Source organism: Squalius cephalus (assembly GCF_949319135.1).
Source record: "Squalius cephalus genome assembly, chromosome: 17".
Lineage (NCBI taxonomy): Eukaryota > Metazoa > Chordata > Actinopteri > Cypriniformes > Leuciscidae > Squalius > Squalius cephalus.
In genome coordinates, this window is record NC_137138.1 from 35132621 (window position 1) to 35146685 (window position 14065).

Consider the following 14065-nt stretch of genomic DNA (forward strand, 5'->3'; position numbering starts at 1 on the left):
GTCCCCAGAATGAGTCTGTGAAATTTCAGCTCAATATTCCCCCCAGATCATTTATTAGAGCTTGTCAAATTTGCCCCTTTTTGGGTGTGAGCAAAAACACGCTTTTTTTGTGTGTGTGTCTCTTTAAATGCAAATGAGCTGCTGCTCCCCGCCCCCTTTACAGAAGAGGGCGGAGCCTTTACAGTTCGTGTTTCGGATACTCCAGCAACAACAAAATTGGAGAGTCTCACACAGCCAAAATGTGTGTTCAGCCTTAACATGTTCATAACCGGAGTCAGACACTAGCAGCGTTTCCATTACAGATTTGCGCAAATATTTTGCGATATTTTCTAATTGCCGATAAAAAACTATTGCGAAATGATGGCATTTCCATTAACTGATGTTATGCGACTGAAACTTAATTTTTTCCTCTCGCGACAAGTCATTACAATAATTATGCCGACAGATGTTTGTAGGTTTACATATATCCCAGCCACCGCACTAAACATTATTATAAATCGAAGGAGATGTGTGTGTGTTTTCCAAGCATTAATGGCAAGGAAAGACCGTTATACTGAGAGCGGCTCATATGAGGAGTTTCTGGGTGTTTCTCCCTCAAATCTGCTTCAAGATCTTGATTGTGGCATTTCTTAGTGGTTTAGAGTCCAGTATTCCCGTAATTCTTTCGTCTTTTATGAGTTTAATGAAGAACTCTGTCTCGTCTTCTGTCCAAACACACCTCATCATCTACGTCAGGCGACTGTAAATGTGCAAAAACTGTTTCCATTGCAGTTTTGAGAAATATTTATTTTTCAAATTCCCTGAAAAACCCCCTCATGCGAGCGTAAAAATATTTTTTTTGCGATTTATGGGAGTTTTTGCATAATTGTCGTGTTTCCATTGGGCACATTTTCAATTCGCAATTTCAATTTGCGCAATTTGAAAGGTAATGGAAACGCGGCTACTGATGGAGAAAGCAACTGGACGCTTCTGAATGGTTAGTGGATAAATTTATTGACTAGCATGTACCGTCATGCTAATCTAAAAATCTTTCAGAAACAACTTTTGCGCAAATCTAGCGTTGAACTGACTCTCGTTTGTGAAGCAGTCCGGCGTAAAGTAGTTTGCGCTGTATAACTCTTTAATGATTTTGTTCAGGTTTGCAGTCGTGGCGGGGCTTCTGGGGGAAAACTGGGGGTTTATTATTTCTGGGGATTATAAAAAAAGCAGTGATTGGATTTTTACCATTATAATCTGGTTGTTCACACACACTGTGGACGCACATCTGTGTTCAAACACCGTATAAAAGTGAATTTTGCATAATAGGTCCCCTTTAACATTGAGAGAGAAGATTTTGTCTAACCACCAAATTAATTCAATTCAGTAAATTCTTTTAATCAGTTATTTCAGTAGCAAACATACATTTTACAAATGTTTTCTCCATCTCTCTCTCTGTTAAATTCAAATTGAGCTTTATTGTCATTCAATAAGTAGAAGTAATCTAATTAAACATCCCATTGATTATACAGGCATTTAACAACAGGGACAGACAGTGTAACATATTCAGGGCAAACAGTTCAAGACACTTAAATTAACACACACACACACACACACACACACACACACACACACACACACACACACACACACACACACACACACACACACACACACACACACACACACACACACACACACACACACACACAGAGAGAGAGAGAGAGAGAGAGAGAGAGAGAGAGAGAGTGTTTCTGAGATTAAGTGGGTCGCCCATACGCAAAAGAAATATATTTGAAATATATTTTCAGAGTATATTTTGGAATATATGCAAATATTTGAAATTGGCCCAATAAATATATTTCACACTTAACATCATATATTTTTGTTATATTTCACAATATATTTCAATGTATTTGGAATATATGCCATATATTTTTGACACTTTTGGGGACCCATACAGAAAAAAATACATTGAAATATATATATATATATGTTAAGTGTGAAATATATTTATTGGGCCAATTTCAAATATTTGCATATATTCCAAAATATACTCTGAAAATATATTTCTTTTGTGTATGAAATGCCCCAAACTGAAGATATGCACACAGTGAAACTAAATCTGTTACGACACACAATTACAGTGAAATGTTGATTACAGCATTATATTTAGATCTGCTCACGTTGCATCAAAGATTTCTATTTGCGTGAAGAAAATGAGATTCATTATGCAGCTGGGTCGATTATAATGGTTAAAGCTGAAGTATCAGTTGAGCTCAACGTAAGTGTTTTAAAGAGTAAATGAATGAAATTATAGCGTGTTGTTTTCTGCTGAGATGTGTGTTTGCTCGTCTCTGAATGGATGTTTTGTAGTGGAGAACAGCGGCTCTGTTCAGTCATGAGTTGATGAAGAGTTCATCAGTCAAAACCCCATGCTGCACTTTTAAACTCAGATCCACAAAGCTGTGACACGAGCGCTAGGATAGTTAGCTGTGGTGTTGATAAAGTGAGTTCAGCCTCAGATCTAGCTAGGGTCGGGTATCGTTTGAATTTTGACGATTCTGATTTCGATTATTCTTCTTATTGTTTCCTAAATTAAGATAAAAAACAACAAAAACTTAGCCTAGATATCATTCACATTTAGTCTTATTGCAAAACATTTATTGTAGTTGAATATCATGAGCAAAATCAACAGGCTAAAGAACACTTACACAAATAGCATTTGCCTGTGGTTTAAAAACACCATAGAGAAACAACTAGCCGAACTAATATAGATTTCAATCATTATTAAAGACAAGTAAACACTCAGTTTTTAAAATAGAACAAATAAAAAAAATTAGCAATCGCAACAAATAGACACAACTGAACAAAGATTCGATTGAAATGAAGTGTTTTAAGATTTTCAGGTACAGAAACTAATCAAATGTAAAATAACACTGCAGTTTATAATTAAAATATACATTACTAATATAGTTACGAAAGTTATTCAGTGAAGAACGAGTGAATTTGCTCTGTTTTCTGTTGTTTGATCAGTGTTACAGCAGCAGGAATATTAGGCTGCTGTCACTTTAAGAGCTGCACAATACAGTAACACACGCCATGCGCGTTTGAATGTTTTAAAATCACTTTGGATGTGTGTGCAGCACAGAAAACAGTCTAAAGTTTAAAGTCATATTGAAATACTCACAAAGGAATTGATAAGAGGAATCGAAAATTTTGATTTCATAACAAGTATCCGATTCCAGAATTCCCAACCCTAGATCTCGCAGAGCATAGCATATCTAGTCTGCTTTCTTAATTCAGTGCTTTTTAGAGCTGGACATCGACACACATTTCATGATTTGATTTGATTTCGATTCTAAAGGTTTTGTGCCAAACATCACATGATATATAAAAGGAATATAACACACGTTTCTTTCTGTGATTTTTTTTTTTTCCAGTTTTGTTTCCAGTTTGAGTCATATTGAAACTTTAGCGAAATGATATTTCACTGTACAACGTTGAAACCTGAGTACTGATAAGAGTTTTAAAATGAAGAAGAGATTAATAAATCAATACAACCTGATGTGATTTATTTTATTTGGTTAAAAGCATTTAGTTTGTATTTGAAAAGATGTATTTCATTACTATCTGCAGAAAATCTGCCTGTAGAATATCATGATCATAACCACATTAAATACACATTATGCGGAATATTCTTGATCTAAAATAAAGTCTTTGATTATAATCTATACGACTCTTTTCTCCTCTGGGTGTCTGTTTTCCAGAGTTAATTAGTTGTGCAGTTACAGATGGAGATGGAAAATTGAAGAGGATGTAAACACCAATTAAAGGACATTTTAATATGTTGATAGAAATGCATGCTAATATACAGATGTTTATATAGTTTAACCTTCAATAACTGCACCACATCTTCAACCTCTTGCTTAATAATTAGTGGTTTGCATAATTTACAACAAAACACCAAGATGGGAAACTATAAGCAGAGCCCGATGAATTCCCACTGGAGCAGATTTAATGCTATCTACTGGTTTCCAGTGTGTAACAATGATCTTCACAACAGAACTATTAATGTTTTGAGTAAAATGCATCATTTTTGGACTTTAAACATTGAAACACCAGTCGCTATCGGCCAATCACAGTGTGAACAGATCTTTAGTCCTGAGTGATGCTGATCAGATCTGTGTGTGTGTGTGTGTGTGTGTGTGTGTGTGTGTAGGACCTGAACACCATCTACGCTCACCTGTACCACATGGACGTGCTGTCTCACCTCAGAGAACACCAGCTCAGGTGAGACTCCGCAGAACACACACAATACCTGCCAAAACTGGTTGTTTTTGACTTTGTAAAGTCTCTTCTGCTCACCAGAGCTGCATTTATTTGATCCAAATTACAGTAAAACAGGGAAATATTATTACAGTGTAAATCAGCTGTTGTCTATGTGAATATATAGTAAAGTGTAATTTATTCCTGTGATCAAAGCTGAATTTTCAGCATCATTACTCCAGTCTTCAGTGTCACATGATCCTTCAGAAATCACTCTAATATGAGGATTTGATGATCAAGACACATTTATGATTATTATCAGTGTTGAAAACAGCTGTGCTGGTTTATATCTGTGTGGAAACATCAAACAGTTTCCTCAGGATTCTTTGATGAAGAGAAAGCATTTATTTGAAATGGAAAGCTTTTGTAAGATTGTACATGTCATCCCTAGTGAAAAATATAGATACTAAAATGTATTTTAAATACATTTATTTTGTGCTAAGTATACTAAATATACATATTTATGTACTTAAATACCCTTCAGTTTTACTAAATTGGTATACTTCAAGTCTGCTGAATTGTACTAAACTAATTTTGTACTTTAATTGTGCAGAATTAGTGCTGAGGTCCAACTAAAGATGTACTTAAGTGTACTTGATTGTGTTAAAGTGGAACTATTGCAAGTATACTTTAGGTACACTTTAAATATCTTGCATATAAAGACTGATATTATACAGAAATTATAATAGTGATATTAAAACACATTTTAGCCTTAATATTAAGACATGTGCATTGTGCACTAAAAAAATACTCCAAATAAAGTTTAATTATAATTTATAATCAGTAAGTCTTAAGTCATATGTCAATAAATATGTTAATGGATTTGAAGTATACTTAGTATGAAATACATGTATTTTAAATAGATTTTGGTGTTTTTAAAAAAAAATTATAAGGGATTAAAAAAAACGTGTCCTTGCTGAATAAAAGTATTAATTTTTTAAGAAAAGACAAACACTTTTGCACTGTGTGTGTGTGTGTGTGTGTGTGTCACAGGTCCATGTGCATGACGGCCAGATATGAGCGCTATGATGCAAACCACGTTCTCTTCTAGTAAGTACATCTCTGCATGTTATGACAAGTTATGACGGATGTATCGCTTTTATTTCCTTTTTCTTATTTTCTTACTATATCATGAACTAGATTATAGTTATACACAGATATGATTGTCAAATACATGTAAGTGAATGTGTTTTGTCGTTTAAACACCTTTATAATGATCATGTTAGTCAATCTATAACATGTAAATTCATCCATTTCTCCCGAAATACATAAATGTAAGTGACCAGAGAAGTGGGAGAAGATATTATAGTTATCTACATAATGTATATCTGATATAAATAAAACAAGATATCAAATTATAACTGAAAGGATTATTATTGCCACGTCCATAAACATCTGTGAGTATTTAATAGGACTGCCCTCGACAGTTTTTCTAGTCGTCTAGTAGTCGTTCAATTAACCGTTTAGTCGACTAATCGTGCGTTTATATTAATGACCCATAAATCATATAAGCCTAATTGCCGATATAAAACACATAGCCTCATCAAAGCTCAAACGCACGCACTTGAATTCATTTATTTAAAAGTAGACATTAACAAGTGTTGCATGTATGTCACGCAGTACGAGCTCGCCATACAAACTGATTGTGTTACTTAGTTACTTTTTTAGAAATGTAATGCGTTATGTTACTTTTGCGTCACTTTTTTTACACCTGGGCTGGCTTTTTTTTTTATAACAAAAAAGTTATATTTTTGGGTAAATGTAAAGGCCCTTTCACACCAAAAGTGTTTCAGTTATTTCAGCCAGCGCTCATACCTGTATTTTCTTCCTGTTTTCGGTCGAAGTCCACAGTAGTTGATTGTCGAGTTCACGTGCATAGGTTTATCACGCGCGTGAACTCGACAATCGACTACTGTGGACTTCGACCGAAAACAGGAAATAAATACAGGTACAGCTAAAAGCAGGTTTAAAACTTGCCCCATTGAAGTCAACAGGGTGCAAATTTTAAAAAGAGGATAACACGGTGTAGGCAACACCGATGTATTGACAGCACTCCAAATGTACAAAAAAATGAGCTCAATGTTAAAATTGACCGGAGTTCTCCTTTAATACTTACTTCACCAATATAAAAATCTATAGTAATTTTTGCTTATGGTTTAACTGAATCATCAAAGGTCAGAAGCAAGTACATTGGTCAATAAAGTGAGATTAAATGCATAAAAATGTATGTTTTCTTTAACATATTCACATTATTCAGTTATTGGAGGATTGCGTATAGTATTCTGATTCTGCATTTCACTGATTTTATTAATTTTGAGAATTACTGAATCTTTTTGTGTGCAAGTGAGATTAGTCAATGCTCACATTTAGTCTAGAACTACAATAACCATCATGTTTACACACACACACACACACACACACACACACACACACACACACACACACACACACACACACACACACACATTTTCTTGTTCCCCTAACCTTACCCATCACAACTAAGTGCCTAACCCGACCCCTGACCCTAAACCGACCCTTGACCTCATTATAACCTGATCCCTAAAACCAAGTCTTGACCCTCAAACAGCCTTTAAAGGCTCTCAGAGACTGAGGACTGGCCAACATGTCCTCACTTTACTCTCTTAGTCCTCACTCCAGTGGTGTAAAACTCAAACTGGTCCTCACAAAGATAGTTGTACAAGTACACACACACACACACACACACACACACACACACACACACACACACACACACACACACACAAACACACACACACACACACTCACAATGCCTCTGCACTTCGATTTGTCTCAACATGAGGACAGGAGAGCTGTCAGTCAATAAATGTGTTACTTATTTGAAAAAGTAATATTTTATTGTAAATTTTTAAAAGTAACGTGTTACTTCACTAGTTACTTGAGAAAGTAATCGGATTACATAACTCCAGTTACATGTGATGAGTTACACACAACACTGTATATCAATGATACTAAAATAAGTCGTCGTGTCGGGGGTCCTTCATATGACTGGGATGTATTCCGATGATGTCACGATGCTGATGTCATATCCTGTTTGTGTTCCAGCGCTGACAGCATCTCCGTGTGCTGGTTCGTCCTGCTCTCGGGATCAGTGCTGGTGAAGGAGCACATGTATCTGGCCCGATGCTGGTATGTACTGCGCCGTGTGTGTGTGTGTGTGTGTAGAGAAAGACTACACACCTGCACTCATATATATTCAAATGTGCATATCTATAGTAGGGCTGTAATCTCCCAGTCGATTATTGGTCGATACGTTCTGGCTTGACCAAAATTCGATTTTTTGCCGCGTTCATTTCATCAGTTTTGCCGCGTTCATTTCATCAGGTGGAAAGCACTAATTGCTAATGGGGGTGTTTTCAGAGCACCGCTGTTTCACAGGTAACAGTCTGTCTTCAGAACACCCCGCTTGTTTTCACTTCTTTTGGATTAGCCCAACTCACCGGAGAAGAGAGACAGACTGAAGAAAGTAGGCTACTAGAAGGTTTGCTGAATATGATTTATTTAAAGGGGTCATATAATGTCATTTTTGTACAAGCTAATATGATTCTTTAGGGTCTAAATTAAAAGTTTGTAATATACTTTAATTAAAAATTCTCATTAGTATTGTAAAAAAACACTAATTTTACCTGGTCAAAAACAGCTCTGTTTTCAGCACGCCGTTTCAGTGCATGTGTCTTTAAATGATAATGAGCTTTGCTCACCCCGCCCCTCTGTTCTGTGCGTACACCGTAACACAATAACACAATAACCAGAGCCCGTCTACGGACATTCTCTGACAATAACCATAACGCGTCGTTCATTATGTGGGATTATGAATTATATTGATAACGTCGTACATAGAAAACATGCCGTAATGTACCTGAGTGTAAAAATAGCCACATTCATCTTGAAGCGTGCAAACTATTTGCAAAGATGAATATAAATATTAATATAAAGGTTAATAAACGTTACACTCACTTCAGTTCTTCTGGAGGTGCAGCAGGAACACGAATAGTTGGTACTGATCCTTTTTTCAGGAGCAGCTTCTTAGCAAAACCAGCTTTATACTGACCCTCATTTGTAAAGCAGTCTGGTGAAATGATTCGCGCAAACATGAAAGCATTGACGTTGATCGTGGGGAATATTCCCTTCGAAAACAAACTCAGCCACTGCGTCTTCAGCTGTACGGATTTAGAAACATCATCAATATGACTGCTGTGTTCGTTATTACACCCAAGAACACCACAATCGTTAGACGCCATTCTACTCAGTGCTCCAGCTATCAACAATGAATGCGCCGGTCGGCGCGTGCTATGATTGACAGCTCGCTCACGAGGGCGAGAGGGCGGGTCTGTGTTTGAAACGCTGCTGTCAATCAGCCATCGTGGGAGGGGCGTCGATATTGTGACGTAACAATATCGAACAGCTTGATTTGAGACAGGAGGAAACATATAAGAAGATTAAAAAAAAACACTGGATGGATTTTTATCATTTTATGATGGTTGTGTACAGGCACTGCCAACACACATTTCAGTACAATCAACTTGTAAAAGTGCATGTACCATTATATGACCCCTTTAATTGTGAGAGCATTTAATTCATAGTCAGTCAGTCCTCTTCTACCATGTCAACAAAGACATCGGCAGTGTGGCAGCATTTTTTTAAATAGAAAACGGGAAAAAAGTTGAATGCAAATTTGCGCTGTGCCCACGGTTTGTATTAGTTTTGAGCCTATGCTTTATTTTTCAGTTGTGCACATTATTTCGCCGCGAAGCTGAGCTCCTATGTTCAGCCTGTGCGAGCTGCACACAGCGGCTGAAATGATAGTGTCTATCAGTTATTATAATACATATGACAAAAACAATTGTCTAAATTATGTTGCATGTTCCTCAACAGTTCTTGTGATGATATCACTAGTTGACAACATAGTACTATTTGCGGAAATCATAGGCTATGATATTGCGCAGATGCACGTGATGCAGCGCTGCAGAGCCGACAGACTCGTGTGTCAGACTCATTTCAGTGCAAAATAATTAGGTTAAAAACGATTTAATATACTGCAAATAGCCTACTAGTTTTTTATGTTTATTTATAATTCATGTAGGCGGACAACAAGGCTACCAAGTACTGCACACAGTGCGCAGCTGATTAATTTAACGTTTTTTCCCTAACGTCATTTTTAGTCGAAAATTTCAGGACTTCAGTCGACCAAGATTTTCTTTGGTTGATTACAGCCCTAATCTATAGACTAAACACGTAATACGCATGTGCACTCCGTCAGCGCTCTCACAGATTCATGTTTTTGAAGTTTACACAGAGATGATCACGTTTTTTTTCCCAAAAAATAGTTTGCGTTCTCGAGCACCGAACACTGTTGTTGTGCGGGTGAGCAGCCGGATTAAGGGTTTTCAGTTAGAACGGTGTGTGTTAGCGGCCCCTAAGGTAATAACTAGTCATCTTTACAACGGAAGTGAATCAATCAAAACTAACTTTATCTGGACAATAACTGTATTCTAGATCTGCTGTAAAGCCAGAACACTCTCTGTTACTGTAATCTCCTGTTATCACTGTAAAGCTGCTGTGAAACATCTATATTGTTAAAGCGCTGTATAAATGAAGGGGACTTGACTTGTGGACAAATGAAATCATGCATGTAATGATGTCATACAAGTGATGTGTGTGTGTGTGTGTGAGTTTAAAACAGCAGGAGTCTCACTTCCTCAACATGCCTCTCATTTCTCTTTTCTCATTCCAGTATGAGACTTCCTAATTGTTCACACCAACAAAAGAAATCATGTTATCTAGTGCTAGATTTAGTAGAAACGGCCAACCAATCATCCGCCAACTACAGCTGGAAGCTCGTTCAGTCTATAAAGTTACGTTTCTCTAGTCAGCGTTAGCATGTTAGTTTCTATGAGCATGCTAACTCCGGCTGGAATAGGAGCTATTTATTGAACACGAGCAGTAATGCTTAAAAACCACCTGTAAATGCTCGTATGAGCTAAACAAGTCACTCCAACATGACAACACTGGAGCATTTATGCATATTTGTGATTTAAAGGGGTCATGAAATGCAGTTTCAGACCAAAAAAAGTCCTATATTTGTGGAAATTATCGGGTTTTTTTCACTCTCTGAAGAAAACACTCAGTTTGAGGGGTGTTACCTTTGCAAAAGTGGAAATAAAAGGCCAGTGCTGTGATTGGCTGACGTCATTTACAGCATGTCATGTGTTTTGATACTCGAGATGGCAAGTGTTGTGGTAACTCTGTGTGTGAGTCAGATCCCAGCAGAAGGAATCGAAACAACTGGGTATGTACTGATTTTATTAGCAACTCTCACACAATGATACGCTTGGTGTCTGAAGGGCAGACACCCCAGGTGAACAGGAAAAAAAAAAAACTAATAGATATCAGCATGAAACTTCCCCAGTTGATTACTGACATTAAGACAAATATCTTTTGTATTACAAGTTTTTAGAGTATTTATGTTTAAATATGCAAATTAGGTAGTATCTCATTAAATATGCACTAATTTGCATATATTTCCAGAAGAGAAATCTGAACATTGGATAAAGCCAGATTCAAAATTCTTGTTTCATTTTGTTGACATATTAGAGTCAAGGGTTTTTACAGAGGGGATTTTGGATATCTCTTTTTATTAATCAGAAAAAACTGTCAACAGCCATAAAAAATCCATTTTCGCCTCGTTTTTAGGTATAAAATGTTGTATAAATCAGAATCTGAATGATATATGAACAAACCCCTTCTGTAAAAACCTTAAGAATATAGATAGGAATACAACTGGAATGTTTGGTGTGTGTAAGAGCTGCTGAAGTGGAGGTTTCTGGCTCAGAGTATGAGAGAAAAAAACATTTTGAGAAAATGGCCTTTAAAATTGACATCAGCCAATGAGATTTCGCTTTTAGAGTTAAATGCCCCATTGTACTTTCACGATTGGTTGTTGATAAAAAGCATCACCATTCTCAGATTTCAAATCCAGGCTTTCATATTTTAAACTGCGGAGTTAGTTTGAGTTCTACCAGAAAGACTCGGGAGAATTATTCCAACAAATCGTACATTTATTGAAAGCTCAGCAAGCTGATAATCTACAAAGTCATTTGGCGTAGGCCCCGTCCATAGTGCATAATCCGAGAGTATCGGATCTACAAATCCTGCCTAAAGATAAAGGCAGGGGCGCAGCCGACCCCCCCCGGGGGGTATGGACAGGACCATCCTGGTGGTGGTGGGGAGGATGGGGGTAATCGTCGCTTCAGTATCTGCGAACTCAAACATGTGTACCGAGCTTTTATACAGTGAGCATAAGAATATGATTGGATAGAAGGTTGACGTAGTAATTGAGTCTTCCCGGCAGAACTTATGCTAAAGCTTTCATTTCTGAAACTTGCAGTATGTTTATATTGTTCATAAGTGTAAATATAAAGGATATTTTGATTCTCCATTTCATGACTCCTTTAATGTTTTAATTTAATTTTTAAGGAACGTTTTCTTAATTCAGTTTGAATGAATTTCATATTTTGAGAGGGTTAACAACAGAAACTGTATAATAAAATGTTAAAATAAAACACTGCATAGTTTTCACAGTATGAATTAAATATATACTGATTCTTATTAAAGCTACAAAAGTTATTCAGCCAAGAGCAGCGAGTGATTTTCTCTTTGTCTTTAGTTCATGACCACAGTTATTGCAAGCCATTTCAATATATTGTATATTCGATATATTTTCTTTTTTGGTCAGGGCTAAAAGAACCAAAAGAAGCGAACTACGAGTGTGAACACACCCTGAAAGAGTTCTTCTCTGTATTAAATACTAGTAAAAAGTGCTGAGCCGATACGAGACGCTGAACACACTCGCCTCACGTGAGCCGATACGAGACGCTGAACACACTCGCGTCACGAACTGAGCCGATACGAGACGCTGAACACACTCGCGTCACGAACTGAGCCGATACGAGACGCTGAACACACTCGCGTCACAAACTGAGCCGATACGAGACGCTGAACACACTCGCGTCACAAACTGAGCCGATATGAGACGCTGAACACACTCGCGTCACAAACTGAGCCGATACGAGACGCTGAACACACTCGCGTCACGAACTGAGCTGATACGAGACGCTGGACACACTCGCCTCACGTGAGCCAATACGAGACGCTGAACACACTCGCGTCACAAACTGAGCCGATACGAGACGCTGAACACACTCGCGTCACGAACTGAGCCGATACGAGACGCTGAACACACTCGCGTCACGAACTGAGCCGATACGAGACGCTGAACACACTCGCGTCACAAACTGAGCCGATACGAGACGCTGAACACACTCGCGTCACAAACTGAGCCGATACGAGACGCTGAACACACTCGCGTCACGAACTGAGCTGATACGAGACGCTGGACACACTCGCCTCACGTGAGCCAATACGAGACGCTGAACACACTCGCGTCACAAACTGAGCCGATACGAGACGCTGAACACACTCGCGTCACGAACTGAGCCGATACGAGACGCTGAACACACTCGCGTCACGAACTGAGCCGATACGAGACGCTGAACACACTCGCGTCACGAACTGAGCCGATACGAGACGCTGAACACACTCGCGTCACAAACTGAGCCGATACGAGACGCTGAACACACTCGCGTCACAAACTGAGCCGACACGAGACGCTGAACACACTCACGTCACGAACTGAGCCGATACGAGACGCTGAACACACTCTCGTCACGAACTGAGCCGATACGAGACGCTGAACACACTCGCGTCACGAACTGAGCCGATACGAGACGCTGAACACACTCGCGTCACAAACTGAGCCGATACGAGACGCTGAACACACTCGCGTCACAAACTGAGCCGATACGAGACGCTGAACACACTCGCGTCACAAACTGAGCCGATACGAGACGCTGAACACACTCGCGTCACAAACTGAGCCGATACGAGACGCTGAACACACTCGCGTCACAAACTGAGCCGATACGAGACGCTGAACACACTCGCGTCACGAACTGAGCTGATACGAGACGCTGGACACACTCGCCTCACGTGAGCCAATACGAGACGCTGAACACACTCGCGTCACAAACTGAGCCGATACGAGACGCTGAACACACTCGCGTCACGAACTGAGCCGATACGAGACGCTGAACACACTCGCGTCACGAACTGAGCCGATACGAGACGCTGAACACACTCGCGTCACAAACTGAGCCGACACGAGACGCTGAACACACTCACGTCACGAACTGAGCCGATACGAGACGCTGAACACACTCTCGTCACGAACTGAGCCGATACGAGACGCTGAACACACTCGCGTCACGAACTGAGCCGATACGAGACGCTGAACACACTCTCTTCACGAACTGAGCCGACACGAGACGCTGAACACACTCGCGTCACGAACTGAGCCGATACGAGACCCTGAACACACTCTCGTCACGAACTGAGCCGATACGAGACGCTGAACACACTCGCGTCACGAACTGAGCCGATACGAGACGCTGAACACACTCGCCTCACGTGAGCCGATACGAGACGCTGAACACACTCGCGTCACGAACTGAGCCGATACGAGACGCTGAACACACTCGCCTCACGTGAGCCGATACGAGACGCTGAACACACTCGCGTCACGAACTGAGCCGATACGAGACGCTGAACACACTCGCGTCACGAACTGAGCCGATACGAGACGCTGAACACACTCTTGTCACGA

The 14065-nt window shown here is 39.3% G+C and overlaps 1 protein-coding gene across 25 annotated transcripts in view; it reads left to right on the forward strand.

Annotated features, from left to right (window-relative positions):
• The window catches only part of rapgef6 (Rap guanine nucleotide exchange factor (GEF) 6), a 158389-nt gene that overhangs the window by 18090 nt on the left and 126234 nt on the right, over nt 1-14065 (forward strand). For 24 of the 25 annotated variants that reach the window (XM_079847102.1, XM_079847123.1, XM_079847111.1 and 21 more), the window contains exons 2-4: nt 4199-4269; nt 5299-5355; nt 7390-7473. In XM_079847102.1, the coding sequence (XP_079703228.1) occupies nt 4199-4269; nt 5299-5355; nt 7390-7473 (212 nt within the window). Of the gene's footprint in view, nt 1-4198; nt 4270-5298; nt 5356-7389; nt 7474-10603; nt 10634-14065 lie in introns of those variants that run through there. The other variant, XM_079847120.1, reaches the window with a different exon arrangement.